At 35.9% G+C, this 20,971-nt stretch overlaps 1 protein-coding gene across 1 annotated transcript; it reads left to right on the forward strand.

The window, feature by feature from the left end:
* Nucleotides 1-11,161: 11,161 nt before the first annotated feature.
* LOC112010673 (uncharacterized) lies at nt 11,162-15,756 on the forward strand. The gene is made up of 2 exons (XM_024043020.2): nt 11,162-11,653; nt 15,315-15,756. Exons 1-2 carry the CDS (start codon nt 11,396-11,398, stop codon nt 15,555-15,557), a joined length of 501 nt encoding a protein of 166 aa, XP_023898788.1. The 5' UTR covers nt 11,162-11,395; the 3' UTR covers nt 15,558-15,756.
* The last annotated feature ends 5,215 nt before the right edge of the window (nt 15,757-20,971 follow it).

Consider the following 20,971-nt stretch of genomic DNA (forward strand, 5'->3'; position numbering starts at 1 on the left):
GATAATGAGGATGAGGATCTATCATTCATAACTGATGAGATTATCAAGCTTCTTCAGTTCAGGAAAAAGGATAAGGGCAAACCTCTTAGGAAACCTAAATCCTCTAGGAAGGGCAAGAATGAAAAACCCCTTATTCAATGCCATGAGTGCAAAGGTTTTGGTCATATGAGGATAGAGTGCCCAAACTACCTCATGAAGGAAAAGACCAAGGAGTCAAAAGATAAAGGGTTGGTTGCTACCTAGAGTGATACTAAGGATGACTCTTCTGATGAGTTTGTGGACGAATGTCGTCAAGTTATGGCCTTTGCTGCCACAACCGATAAGGTGATTGTGGAGAGTGCTAGTGACAGTGAGGATTCTTCTGATGATGAAGTAACTAAGAAGATGACCGTTCAGGAAGCCTATGACAAGCTATGCACTGAGTTTATAAAATCTGAAAAGACTTCTCATCTTTGTAGAAAAGAGCTTAATAAGGTAAAAACTGAAAAAGCTGATCTATTAGTCAAGCTAGATGAGACTACAAGGTTAGTTGAGACTCTTGTTGTAGAGAACACCTCATTATAAGAGAATGTCAAGAATCTTGAGGTTGAGTTTAGTCAAGCTAGAACTCAAATAGAGAGGATGTCTAGTGCAAAGCTTGATAAGGTCTTGAGTGCTCAAAAGCCTAGTTCTGATAAGACTGGCTTAGGATATGCTGTTTCCTCCAGCCCCTCCTCGTCCACGGCTTCTGGATCAAGGACTATCTTTGTGCCACAATCTGAGAAAGGTAATAAAGGTATGAAATCTAAAACTGATTTGTCTAATTCTAAATCCTTTGTTAGACCTCATGTTTGTCACCACTGTGGTGTTTCTAGACACATTCGTCCTAATTGCTTTAAGTTGTATCCTCATAAGTAATTGTCCAAACGGTTACAGGTTTCCTCTCAAGGACCTACACCTTTGTTTGGAGAGTTATTAAAAACTTTGAGCTTTTTAACTCAATTTCAGGAGAATTTTATTTCTTCTATGCCCTTTAGTAGACATACTAGGACACGTGCCTTTTCATCTTCACGGCCAAAGACTCGTGCTGTGTGGGTGAGAAAGAAGCCTAAGACTTAATTGTCTTTTTTGTTTGTCCTCTGCTTTAATTCTTTCTATCTAAAGTAGGACTTTCTTGCTTGATTTCTTATCTGTTCTTGGAATCATGCTTTCATGCATCTGCATATTTCTATCATGTTTTCATGCATATGCATCTTTCTTTCATGCATACATGTTGTTTATCTATTTTTGTTTGATTGTTTAGTTTTTATTTGGTTTTGTTTTCAAAATAAAAATAAAAAGGAAAAATCAGAAAAATACAAAAACAGTGTGTGTTTGTGTACTTTGGTACTTGTGTACCTTGGATGGCCATTGAAACAAAGTTTCTAAACTTTGTATCTCTTGTAGCTTAGATGAGCATCTCTATGCACAACTAAGCAAGTGAGCTTTGTGGCTCTTATTTGTGATGAATAAGATTAAGTTATTTCTTAAAACTTAACACTCATATCACTCTTTTTAACGGGTAGGACTAGAAAATCCTAAGAGAAAGGCATAAATAACCATTTCACCACTGTTGCCCGCCAATCATGTATGACACCTGTATGCTTCGGCATAGCAAAAGTGTAGTGTCATAGACACCTGTATGCTTCGACATAGCAAAAGTGCAGTGTCAAAGACATCTGTATGCTTCGGCATAGCAAAAATACGATGTCAAATGCTTAAGATCTTGGGTATTTCTTTTCTCTCTTTTTATGCCCATGCATGATATGCTTAAAAGAAAATATGCAAAGAAAAATAAAAAAGGCAAAAAGATTAAAAAAAAATGCTTTAAATATGATTGCAAGCGTGTTTTCTAGGAGATGTAAGAGTTATAGGATGTACCTCGAAGATGATAGTCCCTATCAAACAGTTATGACTGTGTGTGAGTTAAAGTTATTTTTCTCATATCTCAGATTGTCATAACATGTATACACATATGCAATCTTGAGATATTTTTCACACACAATACGCAATATTTTTTGCTACTTTTGATACATGTGCAGGTACAATGTGATTTGGCCATCACAAGTGTTTTACATGTGCTAATGTATGCTCACTAAACTGTCTTGACTTGTTTTTGAAATATAAAATTGGTTAGACTTGTTTAGTGTGTGTGTGTGTTTTGGGATCTATGTGCTTAACATTTTTCTTGTTTTTCACATGTTTTACATCCTTCTATTATCTTGTCATCCATAGCATCTTCGTTTCATTACATTCATGCATTTATATGGATTTCTTTGTGCCCCATTGATCATCCTTGATCATCTTTATGTTTCTCAGGTGAAGCTTTCTAGCTTGTTATACCCTTTGTCAATCATGACAAAAAGGGGGAGAATTTGTGGAGAATATGTGGTTTCTTTTTAAGATTCAACATGTTAGGGGGAGAAATACATTCCTTTGTAAGGGGGAGATGTGTTTCATCTTGTTAGGGGGAGTGTTTACTTCCTTCTTCTTGTACCTTGGGTCTTGTGACCATGTTTACATACATTGTGCTTATCTTTGTTATATGATATGATGATGTATGTCTTCTTCACCTACCTTTACATGTGTTGTTTCTTTTCTTTCTTCATACACATGTTTCTTATACTTGTATGCAATCTATTATTTCTGTTTCACACTAAGATGCCTTGATGAGTTTTGTTTAAAGTGTTTCAAAAATATAGGTTGTCAAAGTCTACTTGCCATAAAACTCTCTTCTTGCAAAGTTTTTCAAGAGTTTGTGTTAGGATAGATTTTTATTGTATTAAACAAGTGAGTATGAGTTGAGTGATTTATAACTTCTCTCATATGTTCATTTGTTTGTTGTGGTTTTGTCACGGATTGCCCAAAAGGGGAGATTGTTAAGGAATATTTTATGTAGTTGGCTAATCCTTTGACAAAACGCACTTTACTTGTATTTGGGTAGATCTAAGTTGTGTTTAATACTTGAAGAAACATGTTGTTCAAGTCTAGTATTAAAGCCATGAAGATTGGACCAAGAAACAAGTGAAGAAAAGGTGTTCAATAAAGCTGGACAGATATCTCGACACCTGCGGATAGATAGCTCGATAGCTTTTCGATAGCTCTTCGACACCTGGCTATCTGTCAAGATCTTCAGCTGATGCTTATCACAATCTCGATAGCTTCTCGATAGCTTCTCGATTGATCGAGAAAGTTTCTGTCTCCTCGACACCTTCTCGACACCTCCTCGATAGCTGCTATCTGTCAAGATTCATTAAATCTCGACACCTTCTCGACACCTCCTTGATAGCTACTATCTGTCGAGGTTACGGGAATTCAGATTTCTGTTTTTGGGCCAGGCTTATGTATTTGTGTAGGGTTTCTTTTCTCACAATGCTAGACCTGTATAAGGCTTATTTTAGAGGCCGTCACATAAGAGAATACAAGGAGAACATATGCAAAAGGTGATCGATGCCTTATTCTCTCTAAAAGAAGTTACTGCGTCTTTGCGCCTTTGGGTTTTGTAACCAAGTGCTTCTTAATCTTCATTGTTGATGAAGTGAAGAACTTTGCAACCAAAATCTTCTTCAAGTTGGTGAGTGAGTCACGTACTGGGATTCGTGCAAAGGAGTTAGTCACGTACTGGGATCCGTGCAACAATAAAAAGGGTGGCATTCATATACTGAAGAGTTCAGAGGTTCTGAAGCGGTAGAAGGTTTCTGCTGTGAGTTCATCTACGGGGATTGTAGAGTCTCGGGACAAAGGTTTTGTACTAGATCTGAAACTTCTCTTTGTTGGAAATTTAGACCCCTTAAAACAACCAGATTGGTTAGCCTAGATTAATTAGCCAAGTTGTTACTTAGTCAAATTATGCAATTCTAGGTTAAAGCAATCAAATAATCATATCAAGATATAAAGCAGCGGAAAATAAATGAACACAAGATATGACGACCCAGGAAACCACACGGTAAAAACCTGGGGAGGATTTGACCTAGCTATCCTCAAGGTAAACCTGAATCCACTATGCGAAAGAATCGAAGTTCATACAGAAGGACTACAAGCTCCCCGCTTGACTTTCTAATGCTACCCACCAGTAGAACTTACTGACACGACCACGTGCAAACTCCGAATCCACGGACTCCTTCTTTCTTGGACTCTTCAATCACGTACAAGCACCCCCGCTTGTATATCTTTAAGTTCTTGAATCTGCAACTGAATGATCATCAAGATGTTGATAACCCTAAGTTTATGTGAAGGAAAGCTCCTCAAAGATCTCACAAGAGATTCACATAAACAGCAATATGAGCAACAAAGACTTAGAGAGGTTTGGGTACAAAACCCTAGATACAAAAGAGGCACTCTCTTCTCTCTCTCTAAAAGCTCTCAAAAATGTGGCTTAGGGTTTCCTTTATATAGTGGGAGAAGTAGATCTGAAACCCTAATCCTTAATGGGCTTAAGCTGCTGTTTGGGCCGACTTAAATTTCTGCAGATACGATTTTTGATCGATCGAGCCTGTTCTTCGATTGATCGAACCAGGCAGAATATGAAGTTTTCTTCCTGCAGCTTGTATGTTCTTGAATCTTGACTTGAATCACCTTGAGCATTGTCTAATAAAACCTATAGACTCTAAGATCTATATCTAGACAAGTTTGTGTTCACGATTTGCCAATTGTTCTAAACATTTAGAACCTAACACTCTTTACTATAGTGGATTGCTTTTCGGGAAAGTTTCCCCCTAGGTTTTTTACTGTGAAACTGGTTGGTTTCATTAGTTTTCCTGGGTCATCATATCTTGTCTTATTTATTTTTTCCGCTGCATGATTTTGACATGATATTGATGTTTGTTTGTTTAACAAGTTTGATTCATAATAAATCTAATTAACTACTTAGGTTTAAAACTTATTAATTCTATCAACTGGGGTCTAAATTTTCCAACACCTGGCATTGAGCAAGTTGGCTTGTTCTTGTTGGAAAAACTTGAGGTTTCTAGAATTCCAAATTTTGTCAATGATGAGTGCAATGTTTAGAGTTACAGTCCATTGCTCATTTTGCTGGTATTGGGGCATTAGGTGGGTTAATGATCAGCTTTATGATGTCCTCGCCTGAGGTTAGAGGTGCAGTATCAATCCTGATGCCCCAACTTGTAATTGTCCAAAAAGTTCTGGCAAAATGACACTTTAAGAAAAGATGGATTCTGCTCTCAACTTCTGCGTTGCAAAGATTGTAGCTTGGGTCTATATGCTATATTCTTTGTTGGAGATTCTCTCTTGTGGGAATGACATTGGCTCCAATCCTCCATAATAACATTTTTAGATGTTCTGAAAGCCTCGCTTTCCACAAATTCTTCCAAAGGGAGTTAACTAGGCTTCCATCACGAACTTGGGTAAATGCCACATGATGAATAGGTTTTACAGTAAAGGTTCCCTTGGGGTCAGGCAACCAAATGAGCCTATCTTGCCTGGGGTGGTGTGGGATTGGGATTGTGAGGATGGCTTGCGCAGCTTCTGGTGAAAAGATTTCTTTTACCATGTCTTTATCCCATGCTTTAGAGGTATGGTCGATGAGATGGTGTGCCTTAATGGGAAGTTGGAGGTAGTCATCTATCCTTGGCTTCGGCTTAAAATCCTCAATCCAAGGCACCCAAGGATTAGCCCATACGTTAATGGATTTCCTATCTCCCAAAAGGAAGCAAGCTCCTTTTTCAATAAACTTCTTTGCTCTTTCTATCGCACGCCATGTAGGAGAGGCAAATTTATTAGGCTTTGTTCTAAGCCAATCCTCCTTGACTTTATACTTTGACCGCAATACTTCCATACAAAGGCTTTGTTTGCCAAAAGCCACCATCCAGGCTGACTTGGCTAGAAGTGCTTCATTTACCTCTCTTGTTTTTTTGAAGCCGAGACGGCTTACGCATTTTGGCTGACATAGCTTACTCCACCATTTCCAGGCAATGAATCTTCCTTCCTTCTCTTTGGGTTTCCACCAAAACCTTCTAGAGAGCGAGTCCAATTTGTCACAATTCTTAATAGGGATATCAAAGGAAGAAAGAGTGTAAGTAGGTATTGCTTGGGTTACGAAATTTATGAGTATGCATCTACTCGCCCAGGAAAGACATTTGCTCCTCCAACCTGTTAATTTTGCTTCCAGCTTGTCTTGCAAAAATTTAAAATCTTTAGAGGGTGATCTGGACAAGAACATTGGTGCTCCAAGGTACACCGCATCTTTTCTGAGTCTTTTCATGTAAAGTTGCTACCTCATTGCTTGTCTGCTATTAGGCCCAATATGCTTTGAAAAGAAAATCCTAGATTTTCCTCTATTAATACTTTGCTCTAACCATGTACAATACTTTTCAAGCAATCAGCAATCCTTTTTGCATCATTTCTTGTTGCTTTAGAGAAAGGACTATGTCGTTAGCATACATGACATGCGTTAGGGCAAGTCCCCTTATACTTGGTTTAGCACCACTAATATTGCCATCTCTAAGCTCCTTATCTAACATTCTTGATAAAACTTCCTGACCCAAAATGAATAAATAAGGCGACAATGGGTCGCCTTGCCTTAGCCCTCTGCTTGGTTTGAATTGGTCCGACTTGCCCCCATTTACTAGCACTTCAAAGGATATAGAAGAAATGCAATTCAGAATTCAATTGGTGAAGACATAATTGAACTTGAGGTTGGTAAGAATAGCATGGATGAACTTTCAACTGAATCTGTCATATGCTTTCTGAAGGTCAAGCTTGATGGCCATAAAACCAGATTTGACTTTCTTGGTCTTAAAATTGTGGAGAAGCTCATGGACGACTACCTGATTTTCTGCAATCCATTTGCCTGATATAAAAGCCGACTGACAGGGAGAGATTATCTTATGAAGAAGAGGTCTTAACTTTGCAACCAGTAGTTTGGATATGATCTTGTACATAACATTGCACAGGCTTATGGGCCGAAAGTCGTTTACAGATGTTGGGTTGGTCATTTTCGATATAAGAACGAGAAATGAATTGTTGGCTTCTTTAGGCAAGCATCCGTCTGTGAAGAAAGATATGATTGCATTTGCTACTGTATCCCCTACAATGGACCAGAATACTTTGTAAAAGAAGGCATGGAAGCCATCGGGGCCGGGAGCTTTTAGGTTCTGCATTTGGAACAGTGTTTCCTTGATATCTTCTCGAGTTGGAACCTTCTTTAAAATGGAGTTCTCCTCCTCAGTGATGCAACTTGTCAGGATGTTGTCAAGATGCTTTGGAAAGTACACATATTCCTCAACAAACAAACTTTTGAAAGAAGAGAAAAATAGATGCCTGATTTGGTTTGAGCTAGTAACCCATCTTCTCTCCTCTGTTTTGATAGCATCTATATTATTTTGCCTTCTCCTAGTGATGGTAGAGAGATGGAAAATTTTCCTGTTCCTATCTCCTTCCTTTAGCCATAGCTCGCAAGATTTTTTCTTCCAAAGGATTTCACTTCTAAAAAGCCATTCTGACAGCTCAATCTGGAGCTCTTCCTCAATTCTTCCATTGTTCTCAAAGGGAGGCCTCTTTTGGACTTCAAAAATCTTGTCCATTAATAGGTTGATTCTGACTTGGCAATGCCTGAACACTTCTTTGTTCCACTTGCAAAGTGCTTCCCTTGTTTTGGCTTGCTTTTTGTAAAGCTTAAAGAAAGATTATCCTCTAGTTTCTTCGTTCCACGCCTTTTCCACAATGGAGTTGCACCCATTGTCTTTTATCCAGGCAGCTTCAAACTGGAACGGTCTGTGGGCAAAACTATCTTCTAAATTGGTATCTAATAGGATAGGGGTGTGATCCGATTTGAGAGCCCCCAGATGAGTTACTACAACTTTTGGAAATGCTAGGCGCCATGAAATACTAGCAATGGCTCTATCTAGCCTTCTTCTGATAGCAAAACTACCCCATTTTCCTCTAGCCCACGTGAAAGTGTTACCAGAAAAACCAAGATCAATTGAACCAAACTCAAAGATAAGTTCCTTCAAAAAGTTGGTGGTTGATGATTCGCCTCATTTGTTCCCCCTGAAAATTTCCTTATCATTTATGGTGAAGTTGAAATCACCAATGCAGACCATGGGCATTGATAAGAATTTAGAAAGGCCATAAGGTTCTCCCAAGCTTTTTGTTTCTTTGCTGGATAGAGAGGGTCGTAGAAACTAACCAAAAGCCAATCGCAAAGAGCAATGATATTTTTATCATATTCCACTTGGTGAATAGAAAGACTAGATTTCCACATCACACAAATACCACTTGCAATACGTTTGACCTCAACAACACATATATCAGTAAACTTTATTGCTTTCAATACTAACTTCATCCTATGTACAAAAGTATTGTTTTCACTAAGAAAAATAATATCAAGGCTATTCCTCTTAACGTGAGCCTTAAGGGCTCTTACTGTCATGGCGTTACAAATGCTGTGATAGTTCCAGCCTAAGACCTTCATGGGGAGGTTGGGGTCTTGATAAGGCCTGCCTCCTCGACCGTAATAGTAGAAACAGAGCAACAAGTAGAAACAGAGCATGTCATGGTGGGAGAATCAGAAAGGGTAAAGATAGGCATAAAGGGCTCACCTTGGAGTTCTGAATTGCATTGGCTTGATGAGCTAGTCTTACCTTTCTGCCTTTCCTCAAGAGGCATTGGGCTCACCTCGGGGTCGAAAACAACCTCTTCGGAGGCCTGAACTTCCAATCTAACTCTTTTGTTATGGTTTTCAAGCTCCTATCGTGTGACCTTCCTTTTGTGTGTAGGGTTCAGATTAAGGCTTTCTTCTTAGGAGGGTTGTGGTGGAGCGGCTTAAGGTGTTTAAGGTACAAACGGGTTTTCTGGTGTATTTTGCAGTGAGTGAGTTTAGGATGTCTTCAATTAGAGATAAAGGGCATTATCTTGGATTAGGTTAAACTTATCTTCAGGTTATGTTTTTGTTATAGTCAGACCAGTTTGGTTTGAGATAACAATATGTGGGCCGAAACCTAGGGGGAAAAATGGGCTTAAATAATCTATATTGGTGAATAGTGGGCTTGTGTCCTCTATGTTGGTGGATAGTGGCGTTAGGTTGTTCGCTTTTGGGTTCAGATTAGGCTCGGATGGGGTATGGGAAAGATTGACGATGTGTGTGGGTGGGATTGCCAGTGGTTGCTTGCTAGTCCCCATAAGTGTACCTTCCTTCTGGCAAGCGGTCTAGTACAGTAATATCCCACTAGTGCTACTCTCCTAAGGTATAGTGCAAAGGCAAGGAGTGTGTGCTTCGTCTTGGTTTGATGACGTGGCTTGATGTGCTGGAAATTCTGTTTGAGATTTTGCTTCGTTTAAGCTGTCCATGGAGAGCGCCACAGATTAAGCGAGACAGCCAGGATCGTGGAATAACTCCACCGGTGTGGTGTTATTTTCTGCTTTCAACCATGGCCCTGTGGCAATGAACTCGTGGCCAAACGGATTCCAGATAAGAAACGCTTTTCCTTGGCATGCATGAGTTTCGTGGCCAATAATCCCTCATCGGTGGCACACGTCCAACAACTTTTCATATCTTAAGCTAATCCAGAGATGAGGAAGATTGTTTCTAGGAAAAAAGATCCTTGGTATGAGTGGTCGATTGAGCTCAACTTCGATTTGCATGTGTATGAATCTCTTCCACGTTCCACCTCCATCTCTAGCTAAGTCTACTTCAACAACATTTCCAGCTTTATTACCGATTAAACGGAGGTTGTTTGGAGATCTCCATAACTTCGGGAGACCATGCACTTGTACCTAGAACGCTGATGTTGTGAAGGGAACCTCTTGCCATGTGAGGAAGGGTTCCATTGCTTTAGCACTAGGAGCCCACCTCGGATAGACCAAGGCCTTCTGCAATAGGCGTTAGCCATGTCCGCTTCATGCTGGAAGTGAAACATAAACGTATAGTTATCTAGTCGACTCACTCGAATCTGGAAAGCTAGTCTCCAAGCTCTATTCACCACCTCTAAAATTATGGATATACCTATAGATTTATAGGTTATAAACTTTCCTAATAGCACCCATGGTGAGTTGTTTGGGTCATATTGGTTTGGAGGGAGCTCAAGATAGGCATCTATGCATATGCAGTTCTTTGTGTGAGCTATGAGGTCTGAGACCTCCATTATAAAGTAATCTGACTATTCCTTAGCTTTTGAGGATGTATAGGGTAGGGTTAATGGAAAAAAAACTATAGGATAATATGGGTAAGGTATGAGTGAGTGAGAGCGGAAGGGGTGCTACAAAGGAGAGCATGGAAAAGTTTTTTACTTAAGTCGCTACCTTACTTTGAACTGGTATTACTAATACTGGCTCTTAGGAATCTTAATTGTGCCTAATGACTAATTTCTCTATGCAACAAGTGGCTAAAAATATAAAATTAGTTTATCTTTATCTTTCTAATTGTTATGATAGTTTATTTTAGTTAAAATTCTATACTTAAATTTCAAGAAATTAAAATTTATACTCCAATTCAAATTCTATGTATCTTATTAAGTGTTAATATGATTTAATTTAGAAAAAAATTCTATTATCTACTCCAACTATATATATTTTTTTATCAAAATATTAATATTTATTTATCATTTATCATAATTTGGTTTGTTGATATTAACTAAACCTGCACACTACATGCTTAAGTGGGCCAATATTTAGGCATTGTGAAAATTAATTTAGGATTTAAAGTGAACAAAAAAACTTATTAATTATTATGATATTTTTTTTTATAATATTTGTAAAATAAATTCCAATGAATTACTGTTTCTTTTTTATCAGTTCCCACGATCTACAAGTTTTATAAAAATGAATAATTTTATCACATAAAAAATTACAAATTTTGTTATAATTATTTTATATGGTAGATTTTTTTGATTATATATCACTTTTACATAAACAATTATGAAAAAAATTGTACATTTTTTTGTGGTATTAGATTTTTATTTTTTATTTTTTACATATATATATATATTTTTTTTTTTTTGAGTTACTGATTTTTTTTTGCATATGTAATAGATTGTAAAAGTGAGTCAAATTCCTTGGGTCCTGTGACTCTTGTTGTTTCACGCACAAAGATTGGCGCGTGGACTTTGATCCGACGTGTGCACTTTAGAGTTCATATTTTTTTAAAGTCATCACTTCTTCTATAAAAATATTCCAATCCACCCTTCCAAGTTCCTTCGCCGTCCCTTTGCTTTATCCGCCCTTCTCCCTCTCTCTCTCTCTTTTCCCTCTAAGCAAAGCAACCATTTTTACTTCTTGGTTTTTTTTTGGGCTGAATAAAGCAAAACAACCATATTTCATACCTACCATTCTTCTTCAATCCCAACTCTCTCTTCTCTCTCTCTCTCTCTCTCTCTTTCTTAGAAATATCTTTCACCAAAGTCATAGAAATATATCCCAAAACATGTTTGATTTTGGGGATGAACTTACACTAGAAAGCTACAAAATTCCTTGGCTTATTTGGATCCAACTCTTAGTCCTCATCCTCCTCATTTTTCTCCTCTATGGCTTCAGCCTTTTAGCTTCAGATCGCTCAGATAATTACAGTTCCACTGCTTCACCATCTACCAGCCAAATGGTTTCCAATGAAACCCAGATAGAAAAGTCAATTCCAAAGCACAATAACACATCAATTGTTACAAATTGCTTAGAGACTACCCAGGTATGAATTTCCTTACCATTCTTTTCTATGTGATGTGCCTCTCTTAAACATGTTCTTGTTCCATGTTGTACCATACCCAACTCCAAAATACCAACTACCTTATTTGTATGCTGTATACACACGTTTTGGCTTTTGGTGGTTATGAAACCGTTGGGAAAGATAAGATTTTTATTTATTGTCTTCAACCTTAGATTTTATCTATTTATGGGAGACCCCATTATAGATTTTGATCATTGGACTGGGATATATCATATATCTGCTTGATCAAGTTCAGTTGGATTTCTTATTTTGGAAGACCAAACAACTTAGAACATGTTCAAATCAGCTTCACTAAAAATTTGATTCTAGATTCTAGTGCTCACTCCTTTAAACTGAAAATTTTGTGCTGTTTATAGTTTAGGACCTTTAGGTATGGTACCAGCTAATCTTTTAAGATTTAGATTCCTGAGAATACTTTTGTTGCAAATACTGAATGGATTTGGTACAATATGCGGACCCATTTCTATACCCCTCTTTCTTAATCTAATATATAAAAGTTTTATCCACTTTATTTCAAGTATCTCATTCACACATCACAGTGCCTTCGTACCCAATTATTTGCTCATGATCTAGGGCCTTAGGATTCAAAAAGATAGAAATTGGTCTCGGTTTCTATTTTAGTTTCGATTTTCTCCTAGGAAAAAGGTGAGTAAAAGGGATAGCTAAGCTGACCCACAAAATTAGAAGTCGAAAACCCCAAAGTTTAGGATATGACAGCATATGCTAATTCTTTGTTAATAATTGTTCAGTTGCAAAACTAGCAAATTCTCGTAATCTTGTTGCCTCAACAAAAAAATCATATAGGAAGTTTCATATTATAAAGCAAAACAAAAAGTTAAGGAACTTGGTCTATACTCTATAGTTTACATTTTTTTTTTGGTGAGTTCAATGTCCAAAGTAATTTACTTTGTTGGAGTCCTTGAATTGAACGCATGGTATTATTTTTAATTTAATTTTTAATTCATTGTTACAGCTTGGGGTGAGGAATTTGATAATTCTCATGATCTAGGGCCTTAGGATTCAAAAAGATAGAAATTGGTCTCGGTTTCTATTTTAGTTTCGATTTTCTCCTAGGAAAAAGGTGAGTAAAAGGGATAGCTAAGCTGACCCACAAAATTAGAAGTCGAAAACCCCAAAGTTTAGGATATGACAGCATATGCTAATTCTTTGTTAATAATTGTTCAGTTGCAAAACTAGCAAATTCTCGTAATCTTGTTGCCTCAACAAAAAAATCATATAGGAAGTTTCATATTATAAAGCAAAACAAAAAGTTAAGGAACTTGGTCTATACTCTATAGTTTACAATTTTTTTTTTGGTGAGTTCAATGTCCAAAGTAATTTACTTTGTTGGAGTCCTTGAATTGAACGCATGGTATTATTTTTAATTTAATTTTTAATTCATTGTTACAGCTTGGGGTGAGGAATTTGATAATAGATTCTTATTCAATATATAAGACAAAAGAGAAATGACATGTTTACAATATTTTTACAACAAATTTTAAGTGGCAAGTTGTTACTGGTTGTTATTATTGGGGCAAAAAAGTAATTTTTGTGTTAGTTTCAAATTTGAACCAATAACAACTAAACACATGTGAATTGTTGTAAAAATATTGTAAAATTGTTGTAGACCTAGTATCTTTCAAGACAAAAAAAGATTAGCCATTTTGTTCAAAATTGAGTAACAAATATAAGATAATGTCCTTATTTATTATGATAGAGCCATGTAAGACTGTAAGTGTGTTCAATTTGTAAAGCTTCTCTTAAAAAAAAAAAGTGAAAGCATTTCCTTTTGTTTCAAAAAATGAAGATGATGCTTAAGCTTTATTTGTTAATTCATTCATTTATTCATGGAGACATACTTTAATTATCTTATCCCTCAATGCCATCACTATTCACTTTCTACCTGTTCTTATCCTCCTCAATTCTCAAAAATTGTGTGTATTTGTCCAAATTTGCAGATGAGTTTTTTTTTTTTATATATATTTTTTAATTTTGCCATTATGTTTACTCTTATTTTAGTATCTAAAATATTCAACATTTGGTGTACAGCTAATGACCCATTTCTAATTGGTCTCGTTGCCAACACGGAAATCTACCCTACTGGGCCTACCCACCTTATCAATTACCATTCATTTGAAGAAAAAAAATGCAATAAAGATATGCCAAATCGGTCAAGAGTTTTTTTTTTTTTTTTTTTTTTTTTTTTTTATATATTAATTAATAAATGATCATACCATTCATACCAGCATTTGTCATAATAATGTCTAAAAAAGAAGATTTTAGAAAATTGACATAAACAAATAAACTAGATAGAAAAAACAAAAGCGGAAAAAGCCAAACAAAAAGCACCAAGTCAGCAAATCCTGGTCTTTTAGAACTTTTGTCGTTTTTATGAAGCCAAATGACTCCTTAAATTTTTTTAATTGAAAAAGGGAAATAGGAGAAGAACATTTAGGAGGAAAAAAAGGAGCATGACTTTGGTTTAGATGGGTCAAGTCAAATTTGAAAATTTTTTGAAAGATTAATGCTAGAGACATTACAAATTTATTGTTTAGACCTTATAATTTTTTTTTAAGAGAATTTCAACTTATAATATCTGCTTCAATGATGCTCTTTATTATTAGACTAATACACTAATTGGTAGTGTAGATGAGATTGAACTCCAGATCTTTTATTCACCATTAGAGCATTTATCATTGAGCTAACTAAAACTTATTATAACCTTATAAATTGATATGTCATTAATCATAAAAAAGTAATTTAAACATATTTTTATTATGCTCTAAAAAAATATATTTATTCATTATGTTGTTTAAATGATGCCCATATTCTTGCTATTTTAATTGATAGGCATTTTGTAGGACAATCTCTAGTAGCTTCAGCATTTCTCATTCCTGAAATTAATGTATTGGATATGTGATGTGTACGCCTCTCAAATGTCTCTAATAATTTTTTTAATAAATAATTAAAATTAATTAAAGATGTGTATTTTCTGTACCACGTTTTGTATATCACTCTATGTTCTACCAATCGCTACTTCCATTTTTTTTTTTTTTTTCCTTATAGAGTAACTGAAGTTTAAAATGAAAAGCAATCATATAAAATTGGAAAAAATGGTATAAAAAAAGTGGTTGGTGGAACATAAAATGGTATACAAAAAGTGATATAGAGAATTTGGACGCATTTGTTTGGTGGTATTGTTGATATTATCTAAGAATTTGAACTAAATCCCTCTCCCTCAGCCAAACTAAAAAATCAGTCATAACTTTAGCATGAATTTTTCTTGGCCATAATAACTTGAACATATTTGACCTTACTTCTTTTTGTGCTCAGTCTCTGAACTAATCTCATAACTTTCTTTAATATTTATATTTGAAAAAACAGGAAGGATCAACTTTGCGTTTGTGGTTAGGTACCATAAAAGCAAGTAAAATGACCACCGAAAATAAAGACACAAAATTGATACAAAAAAAGAATGACCATTAAATATAAACAAACAAAATTGAGACACAAAAGAAAACTTAACAAGCCTTTTTTTAACCATCTTAAATTTCATATTTGGGTGTTTAATTATGCATATCTTTTGTGGAGGATGGCTAATAGTTTGTAAAAATATTCACAGGTTGGAGAGAATATTATAAAAGGAGAAATAGCAACAAGCACGAGTAGAAGATTAGTGAGAGGAGGAGAAGACATTACAGAAAGGGAAGGGTCATCTGCAACCCACTTATTACATCCTTGCCATTATTTCAGGCTTGCTAGAGTTGCATTTTTAAAGTGTTTAGGACTAGACTCCAACTCTGAAAATTCTTCAACACCAGAGCAAAGAAAAAGGAAGGAAAAGAGATTTAGGAAAGAAAGCTAATGTATGAAATTATTTGCATAAAATTATTTGCATTTGTAGATAATACACATTGTGACTCCCCTGAGATCGAAAGTGATTAATGGGTCTCTCTCTCTTTTTTTCCCCGGTGAATTATAGGCATCAATTTATTTTTATTTTTATTTTATTTGTTAAAGAAACGGTAGCATTGTTTATATATAAAATGATAGATTTTTGGTCAGCTTTGAGGAAAAGGATTTTGTGTGTATCATAAAATAATAACAAATTGGTCTTAACGTCGAGACCAAACTGTGGTCTCAAGGTCAAGAGGCAAGACGAAACTGTGGTCTTGAGAACCAAATTAAGCCGCACGAAATCATAATCGTGATGGTGATAAACGGGAGTTTCTTTGAATAGTTAATATAATATATAAAGACATACTTAAATCTAAAAAAAACTAAGTCCTATGGGTATGTGCTTAATTATTTTATATTAACCACTTATTCTTCTTATCATTTTTTAATGTGGGACTTTACTTACAGGTGTATACCCAATAATCTCTCACTTACATGTGAGTCTCTGTCTCTTTGTGGGCTTTAAGACCTTTCTGTAGGTCATAAACAAGTCTTCCTCACTCCTCCTTGCCTAATGGGTCTTTTCCTTCACTAGTGCATTATCTATGAGTTTCTACTTTCCACATGTCAATCCCGTGCGTCTTTTATTCTCTATGGGAACCTCGCACCTTATTATTATCTAGCATCATTGGCAATAATACTCATTTGTTGTGACTTTTTCACAATCATTTGTGTGGGCTGCTCCAACTATGAAAAGAACTTCGTTAACCTTGCCTCTATTGTCCCACACTACCATGAGCTTTGATACCACTCGTTGAGGAGATAAACACATTGGGAAGCTTCCTTGAGTAATTAATATATCATATAAAGATACACTTTTACCCAAAAAGCCTAAGCTCAATGGGTATGTGCTTAATTATGTTATATTAACCACTAATTCTTCTTATCATTTTTCAATGTGTGACTTTACTCACACATATAGACCAAACAATATGTTGATGAATCAAGAAATTCCTACCATCCACAGAGGCTATTGGACGACCAAAGTGCCATAAAAGAGCATTTAATGCATGAGCCGTTACACATAGATGAATACAAAAACATGGCCATTGGAGGGATCTTCATATCACCTCATTAAATTACCAGGGTGTTACAAAAAGGCATTTAAGCCACTATTGAAAGCCTCCAACGGCTAGAAAGGCGAAATCCTATATAAATACATCATCCCTCAAGTAAAAGTACTTACAAACATCTTAGCTCTATCAATCCTTCATCATTTTCTCTCTTAGTATCCGACTTTACTATCAGAAGCTCATTGGCTGGTACCACACCAGTGATCTTCCCAAGAGAAACACAATTCTTTGATCTTGTGCCGAAATTTAAAGTCTTTGGTCAGACTTCATCTGGACGAACCTATCAACTGACGAATTTGACTTCATCATATGCTATGGAAATTATTATACATGTAAGTTGGCAATTATGCTACGTGTTATTCAGTAACATAGAAGACTTGAAACTACTTGTCAATCAAATAGAGGATTTGAAGATAAAAGGAAGGTGGTTGCTATTGAGTGAGTAAAATACTCCCATCGCTTTCAGTGATGGTTATTCATTGGCAATAATACTCATTTGTTGTGACTTTTTCACAATCATTTGTGTGGGCTGCTCCAACTATGAAAAGAACTTCGTTAACCTTGCCTCTATTGTCCCACACTACCATGAGCTTTGATACCACTCGTTGAGGAGATAAACACATTGGGAAGCTTCCTTGAGTAATTAATATATCATATAAAGATACACTTTTACCCAAAAAGCCTAAGCTCAATGGGTATGTGCTTAATTATGTTATATTAACCACTAATTCTTCTTATCATTTTTCAATGTGTGACTTTACTCACACATATAGACCAAACAATATGTTGATGAATCAAGAAATTCCTACCATCCACAGAGGCTATTGGACGACCAAAGTGCCATAAAAGAGCATTTAATGCATGAGCCGTTACACATAGATGAATACAAAAACATGGCCATTGGAGGGATCTTCATATCACCTCATTAAATTACCAGGGTGTTACAAAAAGGCATTTAAGCCACTATTGAAAGCCTCCAACGGCTAGAAAGGCGAAATCCTATATAAATACATCATCCCTCAAGTAAAAGTACTTACAAACATCTTAGCTCTATCAATCCTTCATCATTTTCTCTCTTAGTATCCGACTTTACTATCAGAAGCTCATTGGCTGGTACCACACCAGTGATCTTCCCAAGAGAAACACAATTCTTTGATCTTGTGCCGAAATTTAAAGTCTTTGGTCAGACTTCATCTGGACGAACCTATCAACTGACGAATTTGACTTCATCATATGCTATGGAAATTATTATACATGTAAGTTGGCAATTATGCTACGTGTTATTCAGTAACATAGAAGACTTGAAACTACTTGTCAATCAAATAGAGGATTTGAAGATAAAAGGAAGGTGGTTGCTATTGAGTGAGTAAAATACTCCCATCGCTTTCAGTGATGGTTATTAGCTCTAGAAATAACTACGTATAAATGGAGGGCTTCTCATGACACATATCCAAGACGTCTCTGACTTGTTATCATACCATCTTATTCCTAGTTTAGGATTTAGTGTAAAGGTGTAAATGCAAGTAGTTCGTCAGTAATCATTAATTCATTATTACTCTTTTACCTATGTAGCGTTGTTAGCAATATATAACATCGATGGGATACAAGTCCATTTTCTTGAGGCAAAACGAATTCATTCCCTTTTGAAATAAAGCCAAATTGCAAAATAGAAACCTTGATAAAGGCCATCAATGCTTGCAGAAAGCCATCGACACACCTTATAATCACATTGATACTTGCATATTACCTTAAGTCAAAATAGTTATAGAAATATTTACCTTAGTAAGGATGATGTGATATATCCAAACCATAGTATTCCCATAGTGAGAAGCTTCTGAACCAAAGGCATGTGTTGTTCTATTACATCTCTGAGATACATAAACAAATTCAATTATAATTAATCTTTAGCTTAGTTATTTTGGGATCAAAATCAGATTTTTTAAAAAAAAAATTTTTGCATACGGCCACTTTCCATTTGGATTGGATATTTATGATAACCAAATAAGAAAATTAATGATATTATCAAAAGTTTATACAATAGTGATTGTGATTATGATGGAGGTGACAACAAGACGGATGATTACAGCATAAAAATTTTTTCGTGAAGATATATGTGTTTTATGAGTGTATGTATTATAGATAAATAATTGATATCATTATACTTATGTTGGAAATATTTTAGTGAATAAACAATTTTTGATACAAAAATAATATCCCAAATAATTAGCAAGAACATAAAATAAAAAACGAATTTAGAACAATCTCACAATGCTATAGAATCACGCTGCAAAAGCGTTGTCTTTAAAGGTTGATTCGTGCCACCCAAAGTAAAATTTGGTGCGATTGGTTCTCTTGGCCAAACAACCCCCCAGGATTAGACTATAGCGTCGACCTTTGTGATGTACGCACTTCCACTCACAAAAGGTTTAAGAACAACCCTCTATTGCCTTTCCTTAGAACAACTATTCTTATAGAGAAAGATATAAGAGAGAAAGATAGCAGAATTGTGTATCTAAAACATAGAGTAGTGAAAAGACTCCTTTAGAAATTGTGTTATGATGAGTATTTTATAGGTTACTTATGAAGATAATAGTCTGTAGTTATTAGTTACTAATAATCCTTAAAAGCCCAACGGCTATTTTTCTCATAATTGCTCAACGGCTATTTTACTCATAAATTTTCAACGGCTAGAAAATAAATAAGAATAAAAGTGTTTGGAACACACACCCACACCAACAATCCCCCACATGTTACAAACACAAAATAGAAAAGGCACGCAACTAAAGAGAGCATGCATCAATATGGTACCAGAAGGTTTTAACCATACATAGGATAAATAAGTAGGAACTAAAAGACAATGGTGCAGTTAAAACTTTTTTAACCAAGCTATTAGTAAACCAAACTTACCACCCACATAACTTTCTTTATCAAGGTTGTTTTTAAGCGGGTTGGCGCCTTATCCAGGCCATGCGCCATTGGGTTTCATGAGAGCTCTAGAGACCTACCCAAAAAGTCTCATAGGAAGCGGCACAACTTCCACTCACACATAGGTGGCATCCATCAGGAGTGCGTGTAGAACACCCCATCCCAACAAGTAGGGAGTATGGATCCATTAAGAGCCTAAAGCTCAACCTCTAACAATCTGCAACTTAATCAATGGCATCCATCAAGAGTGCTTGCAGATACACCCCATCCCAACAAGTAGGGATATGGATCCATTAAGAGCCTAAGCTCATCCTCACCAAATTCTGCAACTTAGCACTGTCTCACACCATAGGGATGGACTCATCACTAATCTCCTTATCGAGATAGCAGAAAACACGAAACAAATGACAATGCTCATGGACCACTAATGACCTCTACCCATTTAACCTCTTGCGTGGAATCACCCATCAGAGAGAGGTTAGGCATTAGCCACAGTGTCGCAACTTGGGTATCAGTCCAATCCCCCTAAATGTCTCACTCATCAGCCTCATTGCTAGTGGTTTGGTCAAAGGATTGGCCAAATTCCTTTCATACCTCACAAATTCCATTGACATAACATCATTATCAATAAGCTGCCTCAGCCTCAATTGGATATGTTGACTTTTCCCATTTCACAAACTCCAATGACATAACATCATTATCAATAAGTTTCCTTAGCCTCAATTGGATATGTCGATTTTTCCATTTATAAACTTTGCTCTTAGCACAGATTATGGCAGTCTAGCAATCAGAAGGAAAGCAAACAGAGACAATAGAGTTAGTAAAATGAGGCATATCAATTAATATACTCCTAAGCCATACAGCTCCAGACCTAGCCTTCTCTAAGGCCACTAACTCTGTTTTCATATTAGATCTCACTATGCAAGTCTTCTTGGTTGACTTCCAAGAGACAGCCCCTCCAGCTAGTGTAAACACATATCCACTAGTGAGCTTCACCTCATCTGTATCAGAGATCTAGTTAGCATCACAATATCCTTCTAAAACAGTATGATAGCCACAATATGACAAACCAAAATCAAAAGTCCCCTCTAAATATCTCAATAATTTAGATATTGCACCCAATGCTCAATACTAGGATTATGAGTGTTTTTATTCAATCTACTAACAACATATGCAATATCAAGACGAGTACAAATTGTCAAAACATTAAACTACCAAAATTTGTGCATATTTATCTTGTGAAACACTATCACCACGATTTTTTTTTTTTTAAATTGAGCAGGTCCCCTACGCAAATAAGCCAATCAAAAAGTCTCCAAAGCCA

Source organism: Quercus suber, unplaced genomic scaffold (assembly GCF_002906115.3).
Source record: "Quercus suber isolate HL8 unplaced genomic scaffold, Cork oak 2.0 scaffold_322, whole genome shotgun sequence".
In the NCBI taxonomy this organism is placed as follows: Eukaryota; Viridiplantae; Streptophyta; class Magnoliopsida; order Fagales; family Fagaceae; genus Quercus; species Quercus suber.